General features: G+C 44.1%; 1 protein-coding gene across 1 annotated transcript in view; it reads right to left on the reverse strand.

Moving 5' to 3' along the window:
* Positions 1-588: 588 nt before the first annotated feature.
* Positions 589-19,011, reverse strand: part of LOC121878797 (mucin-2-like) — a 33,164-nt gene continuing 14,741 nt past the window's right edge. The window contains exons 2-4 of the mRNA XM_042385220.1: positions 1,724-1,846; positions 1,305-1,360; positions 589-775 (exon numbers count right to left, since the gene is read on the reverse strand). Of these exons, the coding sequence (XP_042241154.1) occupies positions 589-775; positions 1,305-1,360; positions 1,724-1,846 (366 nt within the window). The remainder of the gene's footprint in view (positions 776-1,304; positions 1,361-1,723; positions 1,847-19,011) is intronic.

Here is a 19,011-nt window from a genome sequence, read left to right on the forward strand (position 1 = left end):
GAGGGGGTGATGTGGGGGTGGGGGGGGATGTACAAAGAACCCGCCACAGCCCTGACCATCAGTACCGCCACATAAGAAAAAGCTTAACCGCATACCAGCACATCCCTGACCTCTCTCTCTCCTTAAAGCGCACCTACCACCATCCACCGCCGTCACCACTATCACAACCATTCGCCACCACCATCCACAACTACCACCACCCACCACCACCATCACCGCCGCCACCGTCACGACCGTCACCATCACTACCTCCGCCACCGTCACCACCACCACCGTTACCGCAGCCACCGTCACGACCGCTTTATCATCATCCTCACCTGAGCAACCAAACACAGGTAAGGTCAAAACAATCAAGTCCTACCTTATAATTAAACTCTACGGTCGTATTTCGCGCCTGTCTGGTCGGATAAGGCGCCATTACCTAATTTACTTACTTAATGGAGTAATTTTCTCTTTACTTCAATTACCTATATGTCTGTTTTAATTATTGTTATTATCAGTAATGGTGAAGGCAAAAATATAGACAAAACGTATCTAATGTCGGTATAATAAGTATTCTCAAACGTAGTATCATCAGTACCGTAAAATCTAATCAAAATGAATGTGGTCTTCCTCAACACATAAGGCAAGAAAGAAGTAAAACAGTACAGTATTAGAATTTGTCATGCTCAGGGCCAGAGGTACAGAGAAGCAGCAAAAACTGGTGTATGAAATCTCCAGCCCTTGTGTTAGCCCCTGGGAGCCAGTACTCGGGGCCATGTTGCCACCTTCACACCTTATCATATAACATGGAAGTAAATTATATCCAGTGGGCGAATTATAGAGCAACAGTTAAGAAATTTGGATACCCGACACACATACACACGCCTCTACCAAACCTTATTGAATGACCTATTGAAACCTTACCCTAGAATCGTTAGGTTGTTCGTGTCTCCTACTGTGCGGGATAATGTGACCACTATCCTTCCTATGTCAACTTTAAACGTAAATAACACAAGTTCACGTCTTTGTCCCCCCCCCCCCTCTTCGGATTCCATTCTGTGTATCAAAATGAAGATATCGTTAAAAATCTCATACAAAGATTCCAAGGTAATATATTTGTGTCGTATATCTATATTTCCACCGTATTCTTGTCGTGAATTAATGATCTAAATATAAACGCAATACAGACAAGCATAGGGGGTTAGTATAGTATTTCATTAAGTCACCCCCACAAAGAAATCAAGTGTCGAAGAAAATGAACGCGTCTCTTTCTCTGTAAGGAAAACGATCAACTTGGCCTTCAGGGGTGACTTATTCCTTACCCATTTTTTGGCACACTTGTTTCAAGTATCTGTTCATCGAACCTTTCACTGAAGAACTAAAATTACGATTTCCACTGACAGAAATGTGAATCAAATTCCATGATGTGTGTGTGTGTGTGTGTGTGTGTGTGTGTGTGTGTGTGTGTGTGTGTAACCTTCCCCCAATAACAAGAGGCAGGCGAGGATGCTTCTGTTCTTTCCTTAAGACTGTTTAAAGTAGACTGATTAAAGTTGACCCGGATGTCTGTCGATGAGTCGTAGATAAACAAGGTATGGATGCTAGACCGTCGACACACCACCTAAGCCCAACAGGAGAGTCGAGCTATTAATATGATTTATAATAATAATAAGAGGGAGAATTAATAATCATACGACGTGGGGATTAAAAAAAAGAGGTAAACAACTGGAGGAAGACTGACCATTGCGACGGAGTAGAACTTAAGGAACTCTGTCTCCTGCCGGGTGATGCCTGTGAGGGTGTCGGCCAGTGTTTGGTGGCGGGCCAGTGTCTCCTCTCCCCGACCCAGCAGCCACGCCACCACCTGCAACAAGTACCATCAATTAACACACATAATAATAATCATAACCTGTAAAAAAATGAGAGAAATAATAACAAGTTCACAATTAACGAACAAAATATACCTGTAACGAGTGCTGTGAACCTTAATATATTTACAGGTACCTTATCACAGGTAACTTTTTGCAGGTAAATTTTCACAGGTAAATTTTCACAGGTAACTTATCATAGGTAATTTATCATAGGTAACCTCTTACAGGTAACTATTCGTAGGTAATTTATCATAGGTAACTTATAGTAATGGAGAGAAATGTTGAGAAGTCTAATGGCCTTCACAATTAACATACACATTTAAATGAATTTATCTTAATAAATTTATATTTTTCATTGACTATAATACAGTACATCATCCAAGTTAATGTAGTTCTCTTTAAGTGTAATTGTTTTTCCCTTGTGAAGTTTACATAAATCACGTCTGTGTGTGTGTACGTGTGTGTGTGTGTGTGGACTAGTGTTTTATGAAACCTACCTGGTATGTTGTCACTCCCCTTCCTCCCTCACATGGGAACCTATACACAGTTTTTCCTCCCTTGTGACGCTCTACGGCCATGAACACAAATATGTAAATCGACACTTGCATAATTCTGAATATCTTCGTCCCCTTAAATGTTGGTTTTGCACATATCGTGATGGTGTTACAAAACATAAAGGTACATGTGTGGGGTGGGGGGGGGAGGTAGAGACTGGGATGGATCAATGGTCCCCGGAGAGACACAACACATGGGGGGATTGGTCAACACAACCCATCAACGTTTGAAGAGGAGGGCTGTGGATGCCAACCCTCAGATATGAAGGATGGCCTCTAGCCTACCCTAACCTAAACCAACTTAAACTAACCTAACCTAATCCCACAAGGTAGTGTTAGGATGGTCAATATTCAGGTGAAATAAACTGGGGTGTCTAATATTCATGTGATAAGGATTTACTCATATTATTGTTCAACTCACAACTGTATCAACATAACACACATGAACAAGAGTTTCACACAAAAAAATATCAATTTCACGCTGGCTGACGTAAAGGTGAGACTGGGTCCCCTAGGCCGTTAGGTACACTGTATTGTATACTAGGCCTTCAGTACACAAGGAGGCAACAGGGACGGTACTGTAATCGACAGCCTTCACTTCCCAAAGTTTAAACTCAGGTACCCATTTACAGCTGGGTTAACTGTGACTGGGGGTGCCCGTGGACCGAACCACCAACCGTGAACAGGAGGCGAGCGCACTATACACTCAACCACCGCCGTTAACACCTGGAATTAATTCTTTTTCTGAATATATGAGCAATTATTAAATCAATTCAGCATTAAAATAATTAAGTACAGTATTCATAAGGAACTGTACATATGGGTAACAATTTCATTCCAGTTCATATTAGAGTAAAAATCAATTTACGCCGCACCACCATCTCCGCGTCGTCATTGTTACAAAGCATAACACCACCACCATCACGCACTGTTAGCAGCCATAGCGCAAAACAACTACCATTAACTATTACCAAGTTACACACCACCAACAATGTTACCAACAATAACACTACCATGATTATCAACAGAACCACCACAATCATCACCACCACAACTCCCAAAACCACCACAACGAGCCCCACCACCAGTAGGCCCCTCACCGTCCCCAACCACCCCGTCACGGTCCACCAGACACACTCACTACCACACAGATAACAGCCTATGATTGACAGCTGTTGAAATCTGAGAGAAATCACCACCATGATTAACATTTCTTGGTGTACCTCACGTGACCTACATGCTGGCACGCGCGGACCAGCCTCCTCCTCCTCCTCCTTCCCCCTCCAACTGTTGCTCCTCCTTCTCCTTTTCTCCTAGTGCTGTTTCTCCCGTTGCTAATGCTTCCCCTGCTCCTCCTCCTCCTTCTGCGACCCCCTCTGCTGCTGCTGCTCCTCCTGCTGCCCCTCCTTCTTCTGCTCCTCCTCCTCCTGCTGCCCCTCCTCCTTCTGCTCCTCCTGCTCCCCCTTCCTCCTCTGCTGCCCTTCCTCCTCCTGCTATCCCTCCACCTCCTCCTCCTCCTGCTTCCCCCTCCTCCTTCTGCTCCTCCTGTGCCCTTCCTCCTCCTGCTATCCCTCCACCTCCTCCCTCCTCCTGCTGCCCCTCCTCCTTCTGCTCCTCCTCCTCCTGCTGCCCTCCTCCTTCTGCTCCTCCTCCTCCTGCCCTCCTCCTCCTGCTCCTCCCTCCTGCTGCACCCTCCTCCTTCTGCTCCTCCTGCTCCCCTTCCTCCTCCTGCTGCCCTTCCTCCTCCTGCTATCCCTCCACCTCCTCCTCCTGCTGCTTCCCCTCCTCCTGCTGCTCCTCCTCCTTCTGCTCCTCCTGCTGCCCTTCCTCCTCCTGCTATCCCTCCATCTCCTCCCCCTCCTCCTATTAACTCCAATTAATTAAATGTTTCGTCTGTGAAAATTTCCACCATAACTGTGTCTGAATTTTCACCCATTAAAATATATAAACAAACGATCTGACTGAGTCTCTATTCTCAAAGACTCTTAAGTTAAATTTCTCCCCAAAACAAAGATACTGAAACGATTCTTATCTAGGTCCGGATTCTCAATAAATCATAAAGACGTATTGAACTGACCTGGTTAGCTGATGGAATAATGTAGGTAGGCAAAATGGCGACGAAATTGAGCTGGACCTCTACCGTGATTTACAAGCGTTCTCAAGATCATGTAAAAGGGGGAAAGAGGAATGAACGGGTCTTTGAGAATCTCCAAGAGTACAACACCCATGAAGTGTCTCAGCCATACATCACAATTATACTGTTCACTATAATCATTCTATAATAATCATACCATCAGATGACGGGTTTATAGCTGTGGAGAATATAACTACACTCGAATTATACTTTACATCAGCACTACTTCACGTGTTAGCAGTTATCGAGAGTTACACCAACCAATACTAAGAGACAATTACGGATAAATCAGTTCCCCCTCCACACACACACACATGCCGAGACGAGCGCGATAAACCAGAGAGGAGTAGTGGAGAAAGTGGACTGTTTACTGTTAGACCGTGAACAATTTCTCACGTTTTCTTTAAATAAGGAAAGATGAGAGGCGAGGCAGGACTCTTGCCTTACACACACCGAGGGTTTGGTTTGGTAAGGTTAGACTAAATATATTTTTGTAGACCGCACGGTAAAGTAGAACCTAAATAATACTTTTTAATATTGTTTCCCTCAGTCAATAACATAACTTATGAGAATAGATTAAAATGCCAAGACGAGGTGGACCTGTCTGTAGGCTGTTTCCTGTTTACATTATGCTCAGAGACTACGGGACTAAATACTGTCACATATTAAACAAAACAGAATGTCAGCTTTCCTACGTAACTTAACCAATTGACCCTTGATTATTTCTTGATTAGGTTAGGTTAAATCAGGTTAGGTTTGGTTAGGTTAGGTTTCGTTGGCTAGGTTAGGTTTCATTGGCTAGTTTCGTTTACTTATTATTCAGTCTGCTGAACTCCGACTCAAATCGTACAAAGAAGCGTTGCTATTTTAAGTGATTTTGACGAGTTCCGGCAAGAAACGTTTTCTCTGATACAGTCTTTCCGTGTATAGAAAACGTAATAATAGGTAGAGGGGAAACTTGTACTCTTACGAACTTCCTGGAAAAAATAATAATAGAAGGAAAACTTTTATACCAAGAACTTCCTGTAAAATGGTGTCAACTTAAGAAACAAATGACCACCGTACCGTACCATCTTAAGAACCCTGACCTTGTTCTTGGTAAATCTAAATGAACAGAACTTCTTGGAACACTTACCAAACTTTACCCCGCACTGTCTCTCAAGGGGCAGTACCGTATTTATCACATCTTAGGACTTACGAATCACACACACACACTTGATTATCAGTACACACCTGAGACAAACTTTACTTCACATTGTAACTTGATAATAGAGACCTGATGTTAATGGCTTTTATTTACTTATTTTTATTTATACTTTTTTTTATTTAACTTCGATAATCATGATTGTGGACACCAGACTTTAAACAAAATAAATGCATAAAGACTGTAATGCACCTTCCTACGGTACATTATAATACAGTTCTTCTGAAACAACAATGACGATGATGTTGGTGAATTAGACAGATAGATAGATAGATAGATAGATAGATAGATAGATAGATAGATAGATAGATAGATAGATGCAGAAATAGCTGGCTGGATGGACAAACATATACTAAGTCAAACCGTCATAGTAAACTCACACTGTTTCATCGTGTACACAGCAGACAATACAGATATACAAACAACCACAAACAAGTCTACTCAACCTAACCTAACCAAACCTAACCTAACCAAACCTAACCTAACCAACCTAACCTAACCAACCTAACCGAATAAATCCTTAACTTATGACGCAGGTAGTGACGGGTGAGTATAGAGGCCGCTTGCGAGTCGTTCCCACAGCTGGATTCTGGGACCCACTTAGTTCCCATCACTACCACTACTACCACCAATGCCGCTACTACTACTATGACCACCATCACAAATATACCAACACTACCACTATCAACACCATAATCACTACTACCGCCACCACCACTATTACCATCACTAACACTAACCCTACCATCACTATCACCAGCATCACCATTTCCACCAGCTTCACCATTACTACCACCGCGTCTCCTGGTGGGGGCTCACGTGCGCTTCTCCATATAATCACGCGACACTTCCCAGGTACCTACAGGTGTTAATAGAGAGCACACCAGTAATTACGGGTCTTGCAAGTAGAGCAACACTATCAAGATGGCCTCTATTACTTCAGCCCCAAGACCCCCTCCCTCCCCAATCTACGACCCCAATCCACGACCCCAAGCCACGACTCCAAGCCATGACCCCAAGCCACGACCTTCCCAAGACATCAAGCCACGACCCCAGTTCCAAGACCCCAAGCCCCCAAGACATCAAGCCACAGCCCCACGACCTCAAGACCCCAAGCCATGACCTCAGCCCCATGACCCCAATCCATGACCCCAGCCTCAAGACCCCAGTCCGAAGACCCCTAAGTCACGACTCCAGTCCCAAGACAGCAAGCTACGACACCAGCTTGACCACCTACCCCACATCTGCCCCTGGGTATTGCAACATCGTGCCCACTACTAAACCTTACCCAATGTGTCCACCTCCAAATTAAACCTCACTTACTGGTTTTAAATAATTTGTTTATTGATTTTTGTGTCACACGGAGACCCACGGGACAAACTGGAGTAATCGCAATGACGCTGCATGGGAAGGAAGCAGTGTAACGCTTCTTCAAAGATAGAATCTCAAACCAGCGTAATTTCGGTGTGATTTTTCGCTTCGGTGTGATTTTTCGCCGTCATCTTTTGTGTCGTTGGTAAAGTGAGCCAGTTAGGTATTCACTCTCACGTCTACATTACGGGAAACTTTAACGTAAGACTCTCTGATAATCTGGTCAGTAATCATGACAAAACTGGGTTAATTTCGTCGGTGTCTGGAGAGTGGCACCAGATTGACACCTTCCTGACACCAAAATAACACCTGACACCCTATAACATCATTCACTCAATCATGAACTAGACCAGAAGTATTAGATGAAATAGAACAAGAGGAAGGCATATACACACACACACCAGCCACGAGGTATAACACAGACGACTATACTCCTCTACATGAGACAACACCAACGAATGATTTGTAATAGATCTCTCAGTAATTTTATCTAAGTTAAACAAGCGCCGTCAGCCTCCTACCCGACGCCTTGGCCTCCTCCTGTAGACGAGCCGGCCCTCAGTGACACACTCGGGGCGGCCCACCTACAGTGTACCCCAACTCTCACATCCATCAGGTGATATGACGTGGCACAACAACTGACAGGTATTTTGTTCAGCTCGTGTTGTAGTCCACACTTACCACCACAGAAATAACGGCACGAGAGAATTAACCAGCGGGCCCGTGTAATACACTTCTGGAGCATCACACACACACACGCACAACACTGGCTGAAATTTGTGAGTGTTCCCCGCCATTGCTTAATATCGTCCAGGTTAGGCAATCCCTTTACTTATCGGCTCATTTTATTGCCAACTTAAGCCTTTCAAAACAACCTCTCTCGCCCACTGTGGTGAATAATAATCACTACTGAACAATGATGAATATATAAAAGGAGATCCAAGATGGACTTCCTCACCCAAGATGTCCTCCAAGTCATCACTGGTCACCTGAAGGAAGTTAGTTCATTCCATTACGCATCCACGACGAGTAAATTACACACATCTAAGGCGGCCTGGGAGGGTAAATAGGATGGTGGGAGGAGGGGGGCGGAGGGGGGATGGCGTAGCAGGGCCAGAGGGGGAGTGCCTGAAGGAGAGCAGCACCTTGCGTCAGGAGAGGCACGCCGGAGGGCTCGTCGCCAAGGTTGTCACGCCGGCTCTAAATTCCCCGTCAGACCTCCCCAACACGCTCACCGGAGTCTGTTGATTAATAGTCACGCAACTCGGTGGGGGGTGAGGCTGGCCACACACAACCTGGGTGGCCACTTGAGGTGTGTCAGGTGATGTAAGTGGGTGCCGGGGGCGGTATAACACCACCGCTACATTACACGACCATTTGTAAGTAAATAAAAGTGTTAGGCAACATGTGAGGATGTGAAGCTCTTGGGGAGAGTAAGGTGTCATATACCCGTTGTTGTTGTTGTTGTCGGCAACATTAACACCTAAATGAGTCTCATCATCAGGAGGAAGTTGGCGGAACTACTGTACACAAATACAGACAGGTAATCTCCGATACAGGTTCACGTTGCTTAAAAATAAGACTAATGAACAGGCTTTGTGTGAAATCAAACAAAGCTTAAGATTATTTTTATTGTCCTTGGGGCGCCGTGGTAGCGATCCCTGTTCTCACGCAGAGGTCCAAGGTTCGATTCCCAACAAGTGAGGTATATATATATATTTTTTTTTTCAGTAAAATCTCCATAAAAATTCACATTGATTCACCATGTGTGTGTGTGGCGCCACCAACCTCCGCCAGCCAGTCCATCCAGGAAGCGTCAGGGACAATTGGGCGTGAAGACAAGGCCACACTCAGGCGTGTGTGTGTGTGTGTGACCACCTACCTCGTCCACATTCACCAAATTCCTTCAACAACCTCTATCCAATAATCACTTCACTTCTTTATCAACTCATTCATACACTCATCTTCGACCTTCATGTGTACAGGATTCGTTCCACAAGACAACTTTATCAAGGCTATGAAAAAACTACGTCAACATCGGCCTTATTAGCGAGAGGCCCCTACAACACTGGGGACTTGTACTCTGCGACACTGGGGACTTGTACTCTGGGACACTGGGGACTTGTACTCTGGGACACTGGGGACTTGTGCTCTGCGACACTGGGGACTTGTACTCTGCGACACTGGGGACTTGTACTCTGCGACACTGGGGACTTGTACTCTGCGACACTGGGGACTTGTGCTCTGCAACACTGGGAACTTGTACTCTGCGACACTGGGGACTTGTAATCTGCGACACTGGGAACTTGTTCTCTACGACACTGGGGACTTGTACTCTGCGACACTGGGGACTTGTGCTCTGCAACACTGGGAACTTGTACTCTGCGACACTGGGGACTTGTAATCTGCGACACTGGGAACTTGTACTCTAAGACACCTGGGAACTTGTACTATGCCATCTTTTACAATTTACAGCAACTTTTCGTAAAACACCTTTGTAAATTAGTGGGGTCTACTTTTACAAATTTTTACACTATTTACAAAACACACTTACTCCTATAACATTATTATTTAAAATTATTTACACAAATTAAAAAAGTCTTTATTTTCCAACACTATTTTTACAACCATTTACAATATACAAAACACACCTCAATATATAAACCATTCTAGCAGCTCAACATTTACAACCATTTACACATTTACAAACACACCCCTGTACATTTAAAGGCGTTCCTTCTACAAAACAATGATTTACACTCATTTACAAAACACAACTACACATTCTCCACCAAAACCTCTATTTGTTTACAAGCATTTACAATAGTTTACAACTATTTTTCAAGGTTTTCAATTAAGTCATGTGAGGGTGAAGGGGACTGTGTTTAGGCTGAGTTTAGGTTAGGTTAGGTTAGGTTAGGTTAGGTTAGGTTAGGTTGGGTTGGTTAGGTTAGGTTGGTTAGGTTAGGTTAGAGTTAGGTTAGGTTAATCATCAGGTGAAATAAGCTAAGGTGCCTAATCTTCAGGTCAGATCCATTCTATTTACAATACTATTAAGCAAAATGTATTCATCAGTTGAAAAGAAAAACAGGTTGGTGGCTTGCAGTGTCACTATGGCAACAGGAGGTGTACACAGTGCCAGGGGGGAGGGGGGTACTTAGGGTGCCAGGAGGGAGGGGGGTATTTAGGGTGCCAGGAGGGGGGTAGGGACTTAGGGTGCTACATGAAGCAACAGTGTACACAAGATCATTCTGTTAATAGCGACTGCCAATTCTTTTAATTAGGTCAGGTAAAGGTATGGCTATATGTGAGAGAGAGAGAGAGAGAGAGAGAGAGAGAGTCGTATACACACACACTTAAGAGAATTAACACTCACGTTTACTACCCAAAGGAAGTGTTAATGTGTGACCGCTAAAACGACCGCACCGCCGACACACTAACACAAGGTACACTACTGCTACACCTCAACACCCAAAGGTCTTTAAGCACGTAATCCACCTTAGTAAATAAACAAATTATCGATAATTAAAACTATTTTTTTCTGTCGCCAAATCGATTTATTTAATTATTTATTATTTTTGTAATGTTTATTCTTTCTATAAATTTGTTATTCATATGTTGAGAAAAAATTTATATAAATTAAGTTATATTCTGAAACCTTTATGGGAATATTAATGAATGAGTATTTTTTTTTACAGTAATTCCAACAAATAAACAAATTCCTCACCCCAACCCACACACCCCGTTCAGTGACCAACCCGCACCAATCTTCCCGCGCAAGGCACCATGACGGGGAGAAAGTGGCGGGAGGAAAAAAAAAATCTGAACTGCTGTGACGCGACGGTGAAGTTATCGAGGTTGACTGGACATGTTTATTGACCTTATTGTTGTTGTTTTGTTTTGAGTGTTTGTTTGTTTTGCTGTTTTGTTTTTTATTTTTGTTTGTTTGTTGTTGTTTGTTTGTTTTTGTTTTGTTGGTATGTATGTATGTATGTATGTATGTATGTATGTATGTAAGTATGTATGTCGTGAAATTCAAGCTACTCTCTCACAATACACACATACAACACAACATACACACGTCTCAAAATACCCACCTAACCTGACCTGACCTGACCTAAACTGACCTGACCTGACCTAAACTGACCTGACCTGGCCTAACCTTTACGAGTTTATTATAAAATTATATATAAAAAATAAATAAATAAAAAGTTGTATTTAGGACTTTCAGAGAGAGAGAGAGAGAGAGAGAGAGAGAGAGAGAGAGAGAGAGAGAGAGAGAGAGAGAGAGACTGGCCACACTATCTCCTCGAATTATTCAATATTTGCATCACGAGCTGAGAGACTCCTGACCAGCTGCACAGTGAGTCAATATGTACAGGACGATGAGAGAGGAGACGTGATGATGTTACCTGATGTTACCTGTGATGTGTTGATGTTACCTGTGTTAATGTTACTCAGATGTTGATGTTACCTGATGCTACTCTGTGATAAAGTTGATGTTACCTGATGTTACCTGTTATGTGTGATGTGTTGATGTTACCTGATGTTACCTGTTATGTGTTAATGTTACCTGTGATATGTTGATGTTACCTGATGTTACCTGTGATGTGTTGATGTTACCTGTGATGTGTTAATGTTATCTGTCATGTGTTGATGTGACCTGTGGAGTGTTGATGTTACCTGTGCTGTGCTGATGTTACCTGTGGTGTGCTGATGTTAACTGTGGTGTGTTGATGTTACCTGTGCTGTGCTGATGTTACCTGTGGTGTGCTGATGTTACCTGTGCTGTGCTGATGTTACCTGTGGTGTGCTGATGTTACCTGTGGTGTGCTGATGTTACCTGTGATGTGCTGATGTTACCTGATATTACATGTGACGTGTTGATGTTACCTGATGTTACATGTGACGTGTTGATGTTACCTGATGTTACCTGTGATGTGTTGATGTTACCTATAGTGTGTTGATGTTATCTGATGTTACCTGTGATGTGTTGATGTTACCTATAGTGTGTTGATGTTACCTATGACGTGTTCATGATGTTACCCAGATTATTTCACCTGATAATTAAACACCCTAACAACGATGCCTGTGCCTGGTTAGGTTAGATAAGGTTAGGTTAGATAAGGGGAGGTTAGGTTAGATAAGGTTAGGTTAGGTTAGGTTAGGTTAGATAAGGTTATATAAATAAATATAAGGTTAAGTTAGATTAGGTTAGGTTAGGTTAAGTTAGGTTAGGTCACCAAGTAAAACAACCTGGGGTGTTTAATCATCAGCTAATCACCCAAACACCACCAATAATCACCCATATACCTGCACCAAGTCGTTAGTCTTCACCTCATTACTACTGCAGGAAAAAGTACAGCGGCCACTCATAAACTCGCCATTATGGACACAGTCAGCACTCCCCTGTGGTAGGTGTAGCGTGACCTTCACCCTCCCTAACTAGACAACATTACCTAGCCAGTCAACCAGTCAAGTCAGTTAAGTCAGTCAGTCAGTCAGCCATCCAGTCACACGGAAACCAATAATGATCTTAATCCCATCACCTGGCGGGCACCTGTAGGAGGGGCGGAGTACCAACGTCCTCCCCCAGCAGGTGTAAGACTCCCTTAGCCTCATGTGTAAGGGCGAGGGTCTTCCTGTGGTTCGTGTAGAGTAATAACAATCATATGTAAAACTTAAGTGTGTACTACAACTGTTGTTAAGTTGCCAGTGCTAACACACACACACACACACACACACACACACACACACACACACACACACAGGACCTCTACTAAAAAACAACAACTAGAATTCTTGGGATAATAAACTAAAAAAAAAATACAGACAGACAGACAGACAGACAGAAGTAAGAACAGGTCTGGCTGCGGTGTATAATGTAACTAGGTTATTTTAGTGGCGTCTGGCTCAACATGCAACAGCTAAGGTGATCACAGACTGGGAGAATCTTGCACCACTCACCTCCCTCCCGCCCCCCCTCCCTCTGGCGTGGTCACCATAGCCTGAAGCATCACCACCACGACCACCAACCATACATCACACTACACCCCCCCCCCTCCTCACCTACCACTCCTACCTCTTCACTACACAAAAACCATCAATGGCTGGTGTGTGGAGATGGATGGCTGGATGGATGAAGGAAAGGAGAGGAGGGAGGGGAGGGTGAATGGATGGCTGGAATTAAGGAGGATGACAAGGAGTGACGGATGAATGGACGGAAGGAGTCAGGGAGGGAGGGAGTGATGGAGGGACTCAGAGAGGGAGGGAAGGTGGACCACTAGGCGACCACAGGCTGTGTAACGCCAACATGCCCTCCAGCAGGTGAGGGCCTCAAGCACTGACCTGACCACTGTATCCCAAATGTGTCTCGCCCTCTCAAGAATTCAGCTTTTTCTAGGACACAGAAAAAAATACATGACCGTCTATGTATACTGTATACCTGCATCATAACCTGTATACATGGTGAATCTATGTAAACTAGTATGGGTGTTGTTGTCTATGTGTTTCTAAGCTTAAGTGTATAATGTGTAATTTGCTTAATACACTATATACATATTAGCGTGACAGAAGGCTTGACAGTAATGGTTGTGTAAGTCATGTGTCAGGAGGGCCTCGTCACCTGCTGGTATTTGCCCACGTGACGATTGGGATTATTCCTCTTCTTATTTTATCAAGCCTAACCTAACATAATCTGGAGCTAACCAAACCTAACATAATCTGGAGCAAACCTAACCTAACCTGGAGCTAACCAAACCTAACCTAACATAATCTAGAGCTAACCAAACCTAACGTAACTTAATCTGGAGCTAAATTAACCTAACCTGAAGATTACTCCTTATCTTATTTCACTAGACCTAATCTAACCTAACGCGAACCTAACTTAACCCACCAAGTAGCTCGTTAAGGTGTTTGATCATCAGGTAAAATAAACTTGGGAGGTCTAATCTTCACGTGATCCTGCACAGGTATAATTACATTCCTTAACTATCCCATAGGTAAATTGGCCTACGAATCTCACACTAAAAACAGTTCACAGATCCTTCACCACACACACACGCCGATGAATAAAAAAATATCTAAAATACAACCCGTATCTAGGTCGCCATGGTGACAATCAAAACATCACCATCAAGCATTTTGTTTTTTTGGTATAAGATCAGTATTTCGTAAGTTACAGCAGAGAATACAGAGATCTTTCTGTAACGTGTGTAGTTACAGGAGATAATGTGTAATATGATACTGTATGTCTTCTCTACATATAATATTACCTCTATGACTGTAATAAAACGGTACAAAAAATACAGTCTGAGAGAAACGAGATTACAAAAAAAAAACGAAGGGTAATTAGGATGGGAAAGATGTTATCTACGTTCAAAAGTTCCTGTACACTGCCATTTCAAACACTACAGCTCTATCTACAAGAACACAAGTGGTTCAGAGACTCGTTCCAGCGGCGGTTCAGGGGATTCGTTCCAGCGGTTTGGACTCGTTTCTGCACTGGACAGTATAGATTCGTTCCAGCAATTCGGGGATTCGTTCTTTGAGTCGCCACATCCAATCAGGCGAAGAGGCTCACAGTTAAACCACCAAAACTTGTAAACATACTTGGGACATCAACACACGAACTTAAACTCAATGCCATGATAAGTTTATTAAGATATGCAAATACAGGAAGATGTTGATATTCTTTGTTTATTCTATCTTTATCAAGTGGTTTTTATTATTATTATTCCTGTTTGTTGTTAGGTTAGTGTGTGTCTGTCTTGTCTTGTTTGGGTCTTAATCCTTCCTTCTTCTCCACAGTAGTTATTGGTCTCTCTCTCTCTCTCTCTCTCTCTCTCTCTCTCCTATACTTATCAAATATATCTCCCTCTCCCCCCTTCACTCCTCCCATCTTAATGTCTTCCTCTCTATGCTACTCTTTATCCCAATTCTCTCACCCACACCTCCACCAATCAACTCCTTTCCCCTCTTAACTACCAACTCCTCTTTACTGTAACAACAACACGACGAAGAAGAGGAGAAAAAAACTTCGAGGTGAATTAACGCTTTCGCACCGATTGTCACACACACACACACACACACGCACACACACACACACACACACACACACACACACACACACGGGTTCTTTGAAATAGATTGTCGCTTTTAGTTAACAAGTAGTTCCGACGCCCTACAAGACGGGTCAGGTATTTACAAATTTATATCCAGGGTGAGGGTGGGGGAGGAATACCTGTGGGAAGGAGGAGGTAGAGGTAAGGGGGGAGGGGGGGGGGAGAGAGTAGCGGCCCCTGCAACATCCGGTGAAGGGTCCTTCGTCGTGCTCTGCTGCCCACCCACACACACCCACACACACCCACACATTAAACTATTTCATTCCGTTCTGACAGCTTGTTTACAAAAATAGTGGTCATAGTGGAGCACATTAATGGTGTAGTTAATATTATGCCATGTGTGTGTGTAGTCATTCGCCTCGTCAACAACCAACATTCACGCCCTAATGATGAAACACTCTATTTAAGTTACATCCAAACTACAGGAATATAAACTCACTCTCCAATTACTTGTACATGTATCTACTTAAAACACACAAAGAAAACATACATCAAACACACAAACAAACAAAAGCTTCGGTGGTACATTGATCGCGTTTATATAACAATATTTCCCGGCGGGGTTCCTCAAGGTTGCATGGGAAGGAAATCAAGAGAGGTAGTCAAATAGTGATACAATACCATTATTATTTAACAAAATACAAACTCAAAACACAAATACATTAAAATATTTTACCAGTACAATATTGTAAAAGTTTGATATATATATATATATATATATATATATATATATATATATATATATATATATATATATATATATATATATATATATATATATATATATATATATATATATATATATAAAATCTTTGAATCAAGACTGAAAGGAATATTGTTACGGAACTCGTCTGTGGTTTTCTGTTAGTTGTTGAAATGTTGTGATGGGACCCCGACCAAGACTCTGCTGCACAAGTCGGTGACGTCGACAACAATTTTAAGGCGATGGAGGTCTGTTATTACTGCTGCTACAACTACAACAATTACAACAACAACTACGACTATAATTTCCACTACTACTACAACTTCTACCACTAAATATCTAGCATGTATTGTCTATTATCGCACTAACGATTTAAAGAACTCCCCGACACACACACACACACACACACACACACACACATATATGAGGTATTTCGTATGAGACCAAATTTTGACAGAGTGAGGGAGGGTGAGAGAAGGGTGAGGGAAGAGGATGGTGGTGTAGTACCGTTATGAAGGAGGGGGTGAAGGAGAGGGCGAAGGAGGTGTCCATTAACTGATTCACTCTAGGTCTAGGTCAGTGGTGTTGTGCTTCTGGGGACCTCCTCGAGTCACGCCCACCACCCACCTCACCGCCCACCCACCCACCACTGTTCCTTATTCGCTACTAATCATCACCCATTTATAACCGATCACCCACCAATAGAGGCAGTGTGGGTGGTAGAGTGTGGGTGGTGGGTGGTTGTGGATGGTAGGTGTCTGGGTGGTAAAAATGTGGTTGGTGGGTGGTAGAGTGTGGGTGGTAAAAATGTGGTTGGTGGGTGGTAGAGTGTGGGAGGTAGGTGTGTGGGTAGTAAAAATGTGGTTGGTGGGTGGTAAAATGTGGTTGGTGGATGGTAGAGTGTGGGCGGTGGGCGGTAGAGAGTGTGGGCGGTAGAGTGTGGGTGGTGGGTGGTAAAAATGTGGTTGGTGGGTGGGAGAGTGTTGGTGGTGGGTGGCAGTGTGTGTGGATGGGTGGCAGTGTGTGTGGGTGGTGGGTGGCAGTGTGTGGGTGGTGGGTGGTGGTGTGTGTGGGTGGTGGGTGTGGTGTGTGTGGGTGGTGGTGTGTGTGGTGGTGGGTGTGGTGTGTGTGGTGGTGGTGGTGGTGGTGGTGTGTGTGGGTGGTGGGTGTGTGTGGGTGGTGGGTGGTAGTGTAAGGGTGGTAGTGTGTGTGGGTGGTGGGTGGGTGGTAGTGTGTGGGTGGTGGGTGGGTGGTGGTGTGTGGGTGGTGGGTGGGTGGCAGTGTGAGGGTGGCAGTGTGTGAGGGTGGCAGTGTGTGAGGGTGGTTGGTGGGTGGCAGTGGGTGGTGGGCGGTAGAGTGTTGGTGGTGGGTGGTAGAGTGTGGGTGGTGAGGTGCAGCAGTGGTCACAGGTTCACCGTACAAGGGAGCGCCGAGCTGGCCCTCATGCCAGGAAGTACCACCACCACCACCACCACCACCACCACCACTACTACCACCACCACTACCACCACCACCAACTAGTGCGTCCTTGCGTGGCAGTGAGTTGGAATTCACAGCGGGCGGGCGAAACATTTGGCAAATTCCGTTTTTTTGGGGCGGCATTTGATTCAGTTCTAACCCGCAGTAAATGTGGACCTGGATGTATGTTGATCAGCGTATCATGTTTCAGGGGCTGGTGGGTGAGTAATGGTTAGCCAGTGCGGTTGAGGGGTTGTCCGGTCTTCCTGGGCTACATTTTTTTTACTGTCGGATCACACACGTTACTTAACAGTGTGTGGACATTCATCTCGAAAAATGGATGCAACCGACTTATACATACATACATACATACATACATACATACATACATACATACATACATACACACACTAGTACGTGAGAGTGTGTGTGTGTGTGCAAGAGGGTGCCAGGCAGTGAGTCACATATCCCTGAGGCAACCACCCCCCCACCCACACTAGCTAATAAAGTCATTCAGTTGTCTCGGCCATACAAAGTGCAACTCATCCTTATGGCTCTGTGTGTGTGTGTGTGTGTGTGTGTGTGTGTGTGTGTGTGTGTGTGTAACATTGTTTATAACCTACACTGCCCAGAGTCCACCATTTAATATTATTCTCCCTTCAACCACATCATGGCCAGAGCAGTACGTGTGTAGCTCACTCTAAGTACCTCCACATCAATCACCTTCTACCTCTGTGTGTGTGTCTTGTATCTACCAGCCAGCACTACCGTCTAACATACCTCTGTGTTCTCTTACTGTCGTGATTCAATGTATACTTATGAATTTTTCTTTTCTTTTTTAAAATTGTTTACTTCCCACAATTATCACTTTCTTGGCACATTTCTGATTAGTCTCTCTCTCTCTCTCTCTCTCTCTCTCTCTCTCTCTCTCTCTCTCACACCTTCCATACCTCACCCCATTTAGCCTGATTCACTATATTTTCTTTTGGACCATTAACTTTTCAGACACTCCTGACTTTACTCCCTTCACCTGTCCCCAGTTCATCTCTCATTTACATTTCAACTTTGCTGGACACCCAACTAAGACACACACATGTTCCTTTCGTCGTTCCACCAAAGCTTTTATCATTAAGGTATCTGATGCAATGCCACTTCTGTGTCTGATGAAGAAATGAACACTTGAATATCGGGTCCACAGCTATGAATGACCACAGGACTGAATGGAGGGTTATGTTGGGAGGGAGGGGGAGGAGATTAGAGAAGGGTGTGCTAGAGCGGTTGTGGGAGGGAGGGTAGGGCGGTGGAGGCAGGCGTGGACAGCGGCGGGGGGTCCAGAGCCCTGAGGGTATGAAAGCCTCGCGCAAAGTGGACCAACTGAGCCGCGGAATCTGTCAATGATCCCGCGTGAGTGAGTCAGTGTGGCGACGACGGCACCAGAGAAACATCCTCTCCCCCCCCCCCCTTACCAACTTTTCCTTCCCTCACTTTTCCTCAAGTTTCTTTCACATGTTTATCTCCTCGTGTCCTAAATCATCACTAATGTTGTCTTATCCTCTCCTATCATCCAGGTCACTCATCCACCTAAATCACTAACCCAAGAAATAGTTGCTG

Source organism: Homarus americanus, unplaced genomic scaffold, assembly GCF_018991925.1.
Source record: "Homarus americanus isolate GMGI-L3 unplaced genomic scaffold, GMGI_Hamer_2.0 scaffold40995, whole genome shotgun sequence".
In the NCBI taxonomy this organism is placed as follows: Eukaryota; Metazoa; Arthropoda; class Malacostraca; order Decapoda; family Nephropidae; genus Homarus; species Homarus americanus.